We start from the raw sequence: 13,608 nt of genomic DNA, 5'->3' as shown, positions 1-13,608 counted from the left end.
AAAAATAAATAAGAAATAAGAAAAAGAAAAGCCAGGCACGGTGGCTCACACCTGTAATCCTAGCACTTAGGAGGCTAAGGCAGGTAGATCACTTGAGCTCAGTAGTACAAGACCAGCTGAAGCAAGACCAAGACCCTGTCTCTAAAAGAATAGCCGGGCATTGTGGCGGGCGCCTGTAGTCCCAGCTACTCAGGAGACCGAGGCAAGAGAATCGCTTAAGCCCAAGAGTTTGAGGTTGCTGTGAGCTATGACATCACGGCATTCTACCAGGTGCTACAAGTGAGACTCTGTCTCAAAAAAAAAAAAAAAGCACTTGAAAATGTCTTTGGTACTAAAATGTTGTGATGTTGTTTCCTGAGAAAACTGCCTGACTATACAAAGGGATGGAGAATGGAGTGGATCAGGGTCTTGTGCTTCAAGAAAGGTAACAACCACAAGGCTGTCAAGTGATGCCAAAAAAACAAACAAACAAAAAATCAGGTGGGCTTCCCAGAAGACAGGAAACCATACATTAAGTAAAACCTTTCCACAGGGCAAGGCTGGATCATGGTAGTTAGCATTCTCATCATCTCATCAAAACTACTATTTTTAGGCTGGATATGGTGGCTCCCAGCACTCTGGGAGGCCGAGGGTAGATTGCTTGAGCTCAGGAGCTTGAGGCTAGCCTGAAGCAAGAGCCAGACACTGTTTCTGCTAAAAATAGAAAAATTAGCTGGGTATGGTGGCAGGTACCTGCAATCCCAGCACTTGGGAGGGCGAGGCAGGAGGATTGCTTAAACCCAGGAATTTGAAGTTGCTATGAGCTAGGCTGATACTGTGGCACTCTAGCCTGGGCAGAGTGAGACTCTATCTCAAAAACAAAAACAAAACAAAACTATGATTTTTAAAGGATATGGAAAAATTATTTATGCAAATAGGCCAAAGACCATGTCTTGCCAACAAAGAAGGAAAGGAAATGAGCCTCCTTAGTTATACGAAAGATGCACAAGATTAGGTATTTCACTAGTAAATTCAAAACTACTTAAATGGTTATACCAAATGTTAGCAGATACAATACAATGCATATTTTCAGGCTCTGCTAATAATGTAAAAAAGGTTAAACCCTTTTATTTATTTTTATCTTTTTTTGTGGAGACAGAGTCTCAAGCTGTCACCCTGGGTCGACTGCCGTGGGATGACTGCTCATAGCAACCTCAAACTCACTTGGGCGTAAGCGATTCTCTTGCCTCAGCCTCCCAAGTAGCTGGGACTACAGGTGCCTGCCACAACACCTGGCTATTTTTTGTTATGGTTATCATTGTTCTTTAGCAGGCTGGAGCCAGGTTCGAACCCGCCAGCCCTGGTATATGTGTCCGGCGCCCTAACCACTGAGCTACGGACACTGAGCCAAGTTAAACCCTTTTACAAAGCAATTCGGCAATACTTGTTAAAACCCTAAAATTGTGTATCTACCCCTCGAGCCAGCAATTCCACTTCTGGAGTTAAGGTATACGCTCTCACCAAATAATAGTGCCAGTGAAAGGGATGTTTTCAAAGAGTATGTACTGTAGAAAAAGGTCTAAGTTAAAAAAGACATCAACATAAAATTGTGTATTTAATGTGATTATAGTTATTTAAAAATAGATGTGCATATGCATTGAAACAAAAAAGAAAGAAACCAAAGTTTGTTTGTTTTTTTTTGAGATACAGTCTCATTCTGTCACCCAGGCTAGAGTGCTGTGGCGTCATAGCTCACAGCAACCTCAAACTCCTAGGCTCAAGAGATCATCTTTTCTCAGCCTCCCACGCAGCTGGGATAACAGGCATGTGCCACCTCACCTGACTAATTTTTTAATTTTTAATAGAGACAGGGTCTCACTCTTGCTCAGGCTCATCTTGAACTCCTTAGAGCTCAAGAAACCTACCTGCCTCAGTCTTCCAGAATGGTAGGGTTACAGGTGTGAGCCACCGCACCCTGCCCAAACCAAAGTATTAATTGCCATTGTTTTAGGGTAGAATGATTATGGGCAATTTTCTTTCCTCCTTTTCCTCCTATGCTCCTTTCCTCTATTTATCTATACCTACCTATTCTATAATATTTAAGTAAGGACCCTACATTGAGTATAATCATTTTCTTTAATGACATATGCTAATAGAAACATAAGCTTTTCCTTCTTTAAATCTAATGTCCTCTTAAAAACCACTGAATTGTACACCTTACACAGATAACTCAATAAAGCTTGGTAAAGCTGTTTTTGTTGTTGTGGACAAGGTCCTGCTGTCACCTGGGCTAGAGTGCAGTAGCATCATCACAGAGCACTGCAACCTCAAAATCCTGGCCTCCTGCCCTAGCCTCCCCCAGTGCGTGAGCCACTGCACCTGGCCATGTTGAAATAAAGCTATTGTTAAAGACAAACAAACTACCCAATAATGTTCCTGTAGCTGCCCTCCCAACGAATGGAATAATCTGGCCCAATTTTGCATATGTGGCATCAACTCTGAAACACTCACCATATCGGCCAGGGATATATACAAAAACATTCCTCCAGCCAGCGCAAAAATCCAGTTGGCAGAGAAGTGGCTGCCGGCCAGGATGCCGAAGGCCAACCCCAAATAGCAGCAACAGGCAGAAAGGAAATTGAAGAAGAGAGCTTGCTGAATGCTCATCCCGGCATTGAGCAGGATGACAAAGTCTCCTGTGGAGCGGGGAAAAGAGGCAGAATGGTGAGCAAAGCGTCATAGGACGAATCAGGAGACAGATAACACTGATGATACCAGACTGCTTAAACTATAGGTGAAGCCCTGAGACGGAAGTGACAGGACTAAGAGACCTCCATCTTCCTAGGTAGGAACTCTCCTTTTGCCAAAATGATCATGTATTTCTAACTTGAGGGTGAAAATAATTCCCAAGATTTTTAAAATAGATGACCAAGCTAGCACTGGCCTCATTTCTCTTTTGACTGGTAGTGAAATGGACAGAGCTCCCCTCCTCACAACTGCTGTGATCAGTGTTTTTAGGAAATGAAATTGAGACTGAGAGAAGTTGAATTAATTTGCCCAAAGTCACAGCCAGTCGATGTCAAAGTCAGGATTTGACCTCGAGTTGCCTCTGAGCCTCCAGGGTCCTGGCTTTCTGCATTTCCCTCCTATAGATAAAACTAAGTCCCTCCTAACCCCCAGATCATTTACTTCCCCTACTTGCCAGACTGCTTACACACACCACAGCCTTTGCGAGGCAAAGATATACTTTACTGAGCCCTCAGAATAGAGTGAGGCATGTGTTAAGTCCTTTTTACCATTTGTTTTTCTCTTTTTGGAGACAAGAGTCTCACTCTGTCTCCCCGGGTAGAGTGCCCTGGCATCATAGCTCACAGCAAACTTAAACTCTTGGGCTTGAGTGATCCTCTGGCCTCAGCCTCCTGAATAGCTGGGACTACAGGCGCCTGCCACCACACTTGGCTAGTTTTTCTATTTTTAGTAGACACAGGCTTATTCTTGCTCAGGTTAGTCGAACTCCTGAGCTCAAGCAATCTAACTACCTTGGCCTCCCAGAGTGCTAGGAATTACAGGCGAGAGACACTGCACCCAGCCACCATTTATTTTTCTAAAGATAAGCACCATTATTATTAACCTAACTGCACAGGTGAAGAAACAGTCCACGGCACAGGGACTAAGGGGAAACAAGCATCCCTGTAAAAAACGCCATCATTTGAAATTATCATCTATTAAGAAAAAGTAACAATATTTTACACAGCGTAGGGAGTGTGATAATTAGTTACAGTGAGTATTGTGAAGTGGGTGAAGAGCACAGTAAAATATAAGCCATAGGACAACCGAGGAAGCACAAGTGGACACCCGCCTACCCAGCTCATGCGGGAACTCCTCACAGAGGATGGCCACGGAGGTGCTGATGCCTTGAAAAACGGATACAGTGAAGGAGGCACCGATGGCCAGACCATCGATGAAATTGTGGAGGCCATCACTCAGGGTGATCATCCAGGCCAGGGTGCCGATGTGGGAGTAGCGAACACCTTTCAGCCAGTAACAGGTGCTCTGGGAAGCCTGCAGGTCCTACGAGAAAGCACATGCCCGCGGCCCACAGAGTCAGAAGCTGAACCAGGTGCCTTCCAGGTGGGGCCAAAGCCATTGCCTCTTAGAGCAGTGGTTCTCAACCTTCCTAATGCCACAATGTGTTTTCATTGTTACAAAGTGGTCAACACACAGGTTGAGAACTGCTGTCTTAGAGGCGCCCACCAAGCAGCTGACGGCTCCCTCACCTGCACGGACAGTGAGCCTACGATGACCTTCTCATCCATCACGGGGGCTTTGCCATCCAGCTCGCTGCTGCAGTGTTGAGGAATCATGTGGTCCAGATCGCCATTCTGCAGCTTCTCCATCACGCCCTCCTCCTGGTCCTTCTTGGAAGGCAGTGTCTCAGAGGTGTAATGGCTGTGTCCCTGGTGATGCTGTAGGGGTGACAGGGAGGGATCAACATGACACTCACCAAAACCACAGACCTGACTGAGTGCCTAACCAGAGCAAGTGTGCCAAACATGGGAAAGACCTCATTTCTACCATCAAAGAAAACACAAGCAGCTCACACACAGAAATGTAGGGAGATAAGGACTTGGTGTTAGATGTCAAAGCTGTCACTTTAAGGCAAATGCTCATTCCAGCAAGGTGGCCACTGCTAAAGATACTTAGAACTCCTTCTTTGCAATGGGCAACTATGCAGGGAAAAACTATATGCCAGAACTATACTATAATTATCAGTTCTCCCTGTGGCCATCATTTTTCATACATGATGAATGTACGTTATCAAGCCCCTCTCCCATCTAAAGATACACACACACAGGAGAACCTCTGTAAATTGACCACCCAGAGGATTGTAACAAACTGATCAACATAAGGAATTAGGCCTACTGTACTTATAAGTATAGGAGGACCTGTCTGATCTATGAAAATTAGGCCAACTTAAGGAAGTGGTCAGTGTAGGGAGGTCAACGACAGAAGTTCTACTGTATATTAAACAGATAATCTAGAATAAAACAAAGGGGATAAATGACTGCTTAGTAAAAGGCACACAGGCCAGAACTTGCCTCTGGTCTGGCCTCACCCTAAGGCGATATCCTCATAAGGTAAAATGGGATCATCTCCTCTAGGAGTGTGTGTTTCATGAAACTTGTGGTGTTGAGCTAACACCACTTACCGAAACACATCACTGGCATTTTCTGAAATCGGTGCTTTCCCTAGAAGAACCTCCCTTCCCAACAATTGGGCCTCACCTCATTTTTCTGTTTAAGAAGCATCTTCAAGATCTTCTCTGTGAAAAAGAAAAGATAAAAGCCCCCAAACACCACTGCAGACTTGGAGACATAATAATCTTCCATAGGGTTAAAACCAAAAGCCTGTGGACCCAGAAACACAAAATGAGTTTAAGAAAATAAAAAAAAAAAAATCTTCACTGGTTTCTTCTCTTCTCTGAACTACTTCCTTGACTCCAGGGCAGGAAACAGACAGAATGGAATAACTCTGCTGTCAACCTATTCTCCTTCCAGCAAAAACTAATCCTTGTTTTCTGACGTGACATCACCAGACCTGCCAAGTTCTCTCAAGCTTATTTTTTTGATGTAAAACACAGATCATCTATAGAATTTTAATCTCAGGAAGGACAGTCTTGGGTATGGTTTTCTACTTTGAATTTCTCTTGGTGCTTTGCTGCAAAGGTGTACTTGGTCAGCACATTCCATATTTAAGGAGAAGACACTTGTGTTTATTTTCATCTTATTTAGTGTCCCTGGTTGATCTGCCTGTAAACACAGGGAGGTGGTGTAATTATACTTTCTAAAACAGGAAACCCATTTCCCAGTTAAATAGGAAGAAATGCAATATCTTCCTGACCACAGACCTCCCAGTGACCGCAAAGCCAAAAAGGTGACTATGTTACGAGGAGCATCTATTTTGGGGAGTTTTGTTTTGAGTTCTTTCTGAAAATTTCACTTATTTGAAGTGGGGGAAACGGGGGCCTGGCACAGTGGCTCAAGCCTATAATCCTAACACTCTGGGAGGCCAAGGCTGGAGGATCGTTTGAGCTCAGGAGTTTGAAACCAGCATGGGCAAGAGTGAGATCCCCATCTCTACTAAACATAGAATAAATTAGCTAGGCATGGTGGCACATGCCCATTAAGTCCCAGCTACTTGAGAGGTTGAGATAGGAAGATTGCTAGAGCCCAGGATTTGAGGTTGCTATGAGCCAGGCTGACATCTCGGTACTCTAGCCTGGGCAACACAGTGAGACTCTGTCTCAAAAAAAATAAAGTGGGGAGAAGGAATCCATTAAAAAGAGACAAGACTAGAAATCAGGAAAATTCTATTCCAAGTTAAGCTCCTGATTTACGGTAGAATCTTGTGAAAGTGTCTAATGGCCTGCTCCCCTGTTTTCTGACAGGCCACTCCAGTCCTCTCCTGAATAGGCTAAAGATAGAAGTTGATCTCAACTATAAGCAACTCTGGGCTACTTAAAAGGTAAGTGTTGCTCTTTTAAGTTTTAACGGGACCAAATTCACTTGCCAGTGAAACAACACATTCAGGTCAACTTTCCAAGACAGTCGAATCATCTTAGGGAAAAGGAAAGTGAAAACCGACAAATAACACCTCTCCATAAAAAGCCATGGGGCATGGTGGAACATCATGGCCACAAGAATCTCAAAACCCGGATTCTAGGGGCAGGAATATGTATTCTTGTGCAAGTCGGATTCCAAAGGGTGAAACATTACTTGTTCTACACGCCAGCATTGACCTAAGGATCAACCGTGAAAAAAACAAAATAGCACTTTGGAAAACGTGGTGTTACAGGAAGCATGAGGAATCCATCATGGCTTTGTCTAGGCCTGTCAGACCACCTACAAGGAAACTCCTCATGCTTATTATAATTATCCGGTCTACTGAAGCGATTATGCCAAGTCGGATGAAAAATCTCCAAGCCTGCCTACCAAACTTTACAAATACCGTGCTCCTCTTCCTTTGAGAATTTTCTTGTTAACTTTGGTAAAGGTACCGTCAATGTACGTGAAACCAGACCATGTTTTATTTAGATTACCTTTACCCTAAAACTCCCTACGGAGGAGAACTGATCTTTGTACTGAGACCTGTGGGTTTTGTTGACGTGTGCACCAAAAGCCACAAATGGAGAGGCATAAAGCGAGCCACAGAGAGATCTCACTCCACTACCCTTTTCCGCTCAACGTTAGATAGTGCTTTCCAGACACCAGGCACTAGGTGCTTATAAATATTAACTCATTTAATCCTCACGTCATCATCCTGAGATCAGCCCCCTATTGCTGTCCCCATTTTTTTTTTTTTTACATCTGAGGGAACAGAAGGACAGAGAGGTAAGTGGCTCATTCAAGATCATACAAATTGTAAAGGGAATTGAACCTAGGTCTTAAAACCTATGCTTTGCTGCCTGCCTCTCCTAGCTTCACTTTCCAGAAGGAAAGAATGCCAAGGAGTCCTCTCTATGCTTTCCATCTAAATGCAGGACCCTCCCACTGTGCCCTGAGGTCCCCCAGGAGACTGAAGTGCTCCTGCTTGAGAAGGCTCTGGCCTGCCATACCTCGGGGATGAGCTGGAAGAGGGCGTTGGAGTAGAGGGTTCCAATCGCCAGAGCTATGAAGTAGAGCAGCAGCCTCGTGTAAAAGGTCTTCTTCATGAAGGGCACCACACTGGCCCCCATGAGAGAGCAGAGGGAGATGACGGTCACACAGAGGAGACCATATCCCCACACTGCCGTCGTGAGGGAGGGCCAGCCCACCCAGGGCAGGGAGAAGGGCACAGCAACCACCATTTAGGGGATGGAAGGTGGGAGGGATGGGGTGGCAACAAGGAGAGTTTGGTGGATATTAACAAAGGAAACACAAAAGAAAAAATTAGAGAGAGACAAATAGGGAGGGAGAGAGAAACAAAATTTGTTAGTGATTCAAGTCTGATGCAATTTCCTTCAATCAATTCAGGAGAAATGAGGAGGAATTCAAGGTGGCCTTGGAACCCTGGAACTACTGCCCCTGCTGCTCTGGGTGGCCCGAGTCATCCCTGGCAGCAGGTGTGAGTGGCAGGACAGGGTGCCGCCTAGTCACACACCCAAGGCCTGCTCAGGCCTCCCACAGAGGCTGCCCTGTGCAGACTTTGGAGTCCAGGGCTCTCTTTCAGAGGAAACAAGAGCCAGTGGAAAGAGACTAATCACTCGGTTGCCGTGTTTGCTTTTCCACATCCAATCCGTACTGCACGAGTACACATGATAACACCAGGACCTGTTTTGGTCTGTGCAAGACACAACAAAGTCAGGTGTGCAGGGCAGAAGGCAAATACCCAATGCCCATAAAAGCCAGTATCTTAACTTCCCTGTGTTTTGTTCTTGTTTGTTTTTTCCGTTTGCTTTGAGAGGAGGGACTCAAATACAGAGAACAGAGTTCCAGGATTACCCAGTCACCAAAAAAGATCTCCTCTAGCATTTCCCACTGTGACACTCCATCCGGGCTTTCAGTCCAGGCCACAAAGAGGGCAGGACAGAACTGTGCCGGGAGGAGACCCGCCCTGAGCCACAAGAGCGGAGCACGTACAATTACAATATTTCCATTCAAATAGGCAACAAGGCATTTCATTTCAAATCTTTTAAAAATTAAGAAATTCACATTTCTGGAGCTGAAAAAAATAGCCCAAGATGAGGCCTCCCACGAGAAGTGCTTGCTGGAGCCACGTGGGATTTTGAGACACTGTCAAGGTGTTAACCTTACAGCAGATTATTTCTCTGATTAGGAAGCAGCCACAGGCAAGGCACGGCATTCTGGCCAGCACTTTTTCCACATTGGACTTTTGAATGGGAAAGGCTAGGAAGCTGGTGTCATTGGCTCTTTATGGAAAGTGGTGCCCACCATTCCTTAAGGGGTTTGACCACATGTCTGCACATCCTTGCCCCCCTCCAGAGAGAACGTGGGCCAACTGTCAAACTTGGGTCTTATTTTGATAGCTCCTCGGTGATAGCAATTAAAAAACAAAATTAACAAACATTTTAAAGGAAGGGTATCAGGAAGTCGGTCCTATCAGGAAAAAGTCGAGATGCAAGGTATGAAGGGTTGAGTGCCCTTTCACTTATTTTGTAATTTTTTATTTTGTTTGTTCTTGTCAAATAAATAGTCTTTGTCTGGCTCTCTATGCCACAGATTATGACCTGCTCAAAATTAATTCACTTTTTAGGCTAATCCTACGAATCAGTTGGTAACCTCTTTCTTTCCATCTCATTCCAGATGGATAATCTCTTAATGCCCACACCTGAGTACCACCAGGGCTTCTCCAAAGGCTTGGGCAGCGCCCACTGGAGCTAGACCACGTGTCTGCACATCCTTGCCCCCTCTAGCAGTGCCCCAGCCTAAGCTGACAATGTGGGCCAACTGTCAACTTGGGTCTTATTTTGATAGCTCCTCAGTGATAGCAATTAAGGCATTTCATTTCCCTTGGAGCCCTCACGATGGGGCTGAGGAGGGAACACCGAGAGGTCCCCAACAGGGAGGGCAAATGGGGAGAGCCTTGCATCTGACAGTACCTGAAGAGGCCAGAGGCAAACCTGAGTACCCAGGGAAGTGAAAGATGGTCCCTTAAATCCAGAGTTAGAAGTCATTGGTGGCCCTTGATATGAGGGAGAGGCTCATTGTTCAGAGAGCAGTCGTTGGGTGCCTCAGAGCCCAGGGTGAGGGACTTGTCAGCCAGGGGAAGGCTCAGCATGGCGCCTGGGGGAGGAGGACGCACACGCTTCTGTTCTACTGCACCTCTGGGATGAGCTGGAACAGCGCGTTAGAGAGCAGCGTTCCAATGGACAGGGCGATGAAGTAAGTGAGCACGCGGCTGAAAAACGCTTTCTCCATGCAGGGCAGGACGAGGGCTCCCAGGAGAGAGGCCAGGTTAATCAGTGAGACACTGAGAAAACCAAAGCCCCAGACTGTGGAGGAACAAGAACAGATGGGGGCCTCCATTACCGAGGGCGGGGTGCTCCCGCTGCCTGGGGCGGGCCCGCTTCGGGCACACAGAGATCTGCTAATCCACTGGTAAACACCTGCCGAGTCCATCTCCTGTCAAACCTGCCATCCAAAAGAAGCTTACCTTTTCAAAGGATGGATGCACACAACATTAAAGGTGAAAGACCGGGTTAGTTAAACACCCATAGCAGGAGACAATCTGAATCACACAGGCAGTGCTCGTGAGGTGCCAAGAGTGGGCAGCACATGCCAGCACAAAGGACACCAGGACACTCAGGGCCCTGAGGAAGAAGGGCTCACAGCCCATGGGGTCCACTGGGCAGGATCACAACTACCAGGAAGAGGAGGGGAAGGAGAAGGAAGCTGGCTAAGGGCAGCCTCTGGGAGGCCTTAAAGGTAAAACTAAAAACCAAATGTACTGGCCTCCGTGTGGTTCAAAGAAAGCCAGAAAGAAAATGGACAAAAAGGCACCTGCAGGCTGCTCACAAAGGCCAGCACGTTGGACTTTCCACACTGCCCAGGGGGCTGACAATGTGCTAAAGTCCTCTTGGGGATACAAAAATCATCAGTACAATCAACGCCTCCCTGCTGACAACAACTGCATCCTGTCTGAGGAAGGGTTGCTGGGCAAGCACTCAGCTCATCAGCTGGGGAATCCACATGAGGATGAGCTACTGGCTCAGGCTCCTGGTCTCCTCGCCTGGCTTACCTTCCACAGGGGTCGGCTTCCCTCCTTCTGTCTGCTCATTCTCCTCATTTTTCTGGTTCTCAGAGGTGCAGGCCCGCGAGTCCAGCTGCTGCAGGATGGTGGGGCAGAACTCCTGGAACTCACTCTTCCCTATCCGCGACCGGTCACTGAAATTGTGGGCAGCAAAGAGGTCTCCGGAACTGAAGCACTGAAACACGGGGAGGGGACAAGAGGCCTCTTAGAACCTCTGAAAACCCAACATACTCAGCCTTCCCAGAGAAAATAAGGAGAAGACGGAAATGTCCAAATTGCAGTGAGTTTGTAGATTTGGCTAGTTTAGAGGGGAGAGCAAGTTGGTCTCTAAACTTGAAAGACTGGTAAGCAGTCTTAGGGACTGGCCACCAAGGAACGTTATACTTGTGACAGCCATCTATAAACAGTTGCCTGAGCAGGTTTAGGAACAAGACCCCAATCATCATGACCTGGTGTGGTTTCTAGAAAACATGCCTGAGATACAACTCCATCCAGATACCAAATCTAGATGCAAATCGCAACAGCCCAGCGAGCTGTTATATATTAAAATGCATATTCCAGATACTTCTCAGATCTGGTATGAATGGGGGTGGGGCTCCTGGGAAACTGTGGTACCACCCAATCAGACCAACACATGGGTACTATTAGCCTCCTCAACCATGAGTATTCTCAGCCTCAAGGAGTGTTGGCAGAAGTTAGAGGAGGAAAAATCTAAAAATTCAAAGTTGGGCAAGGGGCAATCATGGACTGGCTGGCAGACATTAGCACTCAGCCCCTTGGGAGGCAGCTGGTAAGCGGTTCTCACGTACCATTCCTATGACATGCTGCATAATTATACTTTATGCCCACACACGTCAGTCCCTTTCTGACCTTGGTTTCACTTGAATGGGTCTATCTCTAAGAGTTAGACCTCTGGTTATGCTGACAAAGTAAATTTCTAGGCCTCTAAGGGATGAGGACTAGATCCATTAACCCACACCCCCCAGCCCCAAAGATACTGCTGCTGCCCTGGCAGGCCCCAAGACCAAAAAGACGACCTTGGGTCAGGCTACAGCACCCCCCCGGGCACTCTCTCTGCTTCTTCACCCACTTAGGCATTTATAGATTTGGGACGTTCCGTCTGCATCCACGCCACCTGGTCCCCCTTGTCCACCTTACCTCTCCAAACTCTACTCATCCTTCAAGGGGCAGCTCCAGGAAACCTCCCTATGAACCTGCCCTGGTTATTCCAGCACCCTCATCATCTACCCATCTCATTTCTGAATCTTTCAATTACTGTCTAACTCACAAAATATAATGCCTCGTTTTAATACCAGCTGATGCTGTCCTCTGTTGGTTGAGCTCCTCATCATGACAGAAAACACCTTAAATATGATTCATTTTCCTCCACTGCTCACAACACTCAGCACAGGGTACAGAGTAGATATATAAAGACTTTACTGGCTGGCTTGTATTTGGCTGCCACAAATAGCCTCAGACTGTGATTAGCTAAGATGATGTGGAAAAAAGAAGACAGAATCAAGAGCTGAAAGACCAGGCTGCTAGTCCCGGTCCCTCTAGGACCTCACTGTGGGGGCCTCACTGTAAAATGAAGATAATTCCACCTGCACCTAGAGGGACCCAACAGCTCACCTGAGATAGTGTGCAAGAGCCTTGCAAGCCAGAACCCCCGCTAGAGATGCTATCCTGGGAGCCATGACTTACCAGCACTTCTAGGTGATTCAAGCACTGCTCTGAGAGGTCTGGGGGGCTGAGAACCCCACTTCTCTGTAGCCCTTTATAAGGGTTTTAAAACACCCACACAGGTGTCGGGAGGTCCTGTAGAAGAACTCAGACTTTGCTGATCCAGAACAGAGCAGCCTGCCCACTCCGTCGTCAAAGACCTGTCTGTCCCACCTTACCTAAGCCCACCAGCTCCGCTACCCCGTCCCAACAAGACAGGGAGCTGCTGGCCCAGAGGACAGCCTTACCGTTGAGAGGTTCCTCTGGCCATGCACGGGCTGAGTGACATTCTTGCGGTCCACCCCCACAACCAGGTTGTTGAGCAGGGCCTTTAGCTGCTGCAGAGTGAGACTGTCACCCTCGCCATAGCGATGCATGAGATCTTGCAGGAAGGCAGAGGCGCTGATGGCTGGCCCGTCCATGGATGCAGCGCGGGCCTCAGGAGCAGCTCTCCATAGGCTAAGCAGGGCCAGCAGGAAGCCACTGTGCAAGGCTGGGTGCAACAGCTTCATGGTGACCAAACCAGCCTGTAAGAGCAAGAAGCCAGGTGAAGGCAAGGCCTCTCCCACCCACACCTGTCTGCTGGCAACTGTACCAGGCTTCTTCTGCAGCAATTCGGTGTCCCTTCTCAATTCCTCTGCTTAGCCTTTGAGAAAAACCATTTTTTTTTTTTGAAAGGATAGTATGAAAATTAGTAAAAAGGACAAATTCAACAGGCCTGACTAAATTTAAAAATTAAGTGAAATGGTGATGTGGTTATTTTTAAAAAGACCTTTTAGTGATACTGAAATAACAACAGATTAATTGATAACTGGGATTTGCTTCAGAAAAAAGGAAGGGGGGTGTGCCTAGGGGGTGCAGATAAGACAGGAAGGGCAGGAGGTGGTAACTGTCGAAACTAAAGGACAGGGAGCTGGGAATTCATCAGACTTCTGCCTATTTTTGTTGTGTTTTAAATTCTCCGAAATAAGGGCGGTGCCTGTGGCTCAGTCGCGCCGGCCCCATATACCGAGGGTGGTGGGTTCAAACCTGGCCCCGGCTGAGCTGCAAACCAAAAAATAGCTGGGCGTTGTGGCAGGCGCCTGTAGTCCCAGCTACTCGGGAGGCTGAGGCAAGAGAATCCCTTAAGCCCAGGAGTTGGAGGTTGCTGTGAGCTGT

At 47.0% G+C, this 13,608-nt stretch overlaps 1 protein-coding gene and 1 long non-coding RNA gene across 5 annotated transcripts in view; one reads left to right on the top strand and one right to left on the bottom strand.

The window, feature by feature from the left end:
- SLC39A14 (solute carrier family 39 member 14) overlaps positions 1-13,608 on the bottom strand; it is a 49,125-nt gene that overhangs the window by 4,193 nt on the left and 31,324 nt on the right. For 3 of the 4 annotated variants that reach the window (XM_053578822.1, XM_053578825.1, XM_053578824.1), the window contains 7 exons: positions 12,699-12,977; positions 10,717-10,903; positions 9,801-9,970; positions 5,265-5,387; positions 4,257-4,445; positions 3,843-4,050; positions 2,491-2,675 (listed from right to left, as the gene is read on the bottom strand). In XM_053578822.1, coding sequence (XP_053434797.1) covers positions 2,491-2,675; positions 3,843-4,050; positions 4,257-4,445; positions 5,265-5,387; positions 9,801-9,970; positions 10,717-10,903; positions 12,699-12,962 — 1,326 coding nt within the window. In that variant the 5' untranslated portion in view covers positions 12,963-12,977. Of the gene's footprint in view, positions 1-2,490; positions 2,676-3,842; positions 4,051-4,256; positions 4,446-5,264; positions 5,388-7,594; positions 7,765-9,800; positions 9,971-10,716; positions 10,904-12,698; positions 12,978-13,608 lie in introns of all 4 variants that reach the window. The other variant, XM_053578821.1, reaches the window with a different exon arrangement.
- The window catches only part of LOC128576572 (uncharacterized), a 38,625-nt gene that overhangs the window by 15,193 nt on the left and 9,824 nt on the right, over positions 1-13,608 (top strand). Inside the window, exon 2 of the long non-coding RNA XR_008377432.1 lies at positions 6,428-6,504. This is a non-coding gene — a long non-coding RNA (uncharacterized LOC128576572). The remainder of the gene's footprint in view (positions 1-6,427; positions 6,505-13,608) is intronic.

This window comes from Nycticebus coucang, chromosome 24, assembly GCF_027406575.1.
Source record: "Nycticebus coucang isolate mNycCou1 chromosome 24, mNycCou1.pri, whole genome shotgun sequence".
Classification (NCBI taxonomy): Eukaryota; Metazoa; Chordata; class Mammalia; order Primates; family Lorisidae; genus Nycticebus; species Nycticebus coucang.
This window is presented reverse-complemented; position numbering and strand designations above follow the sequence as displayed.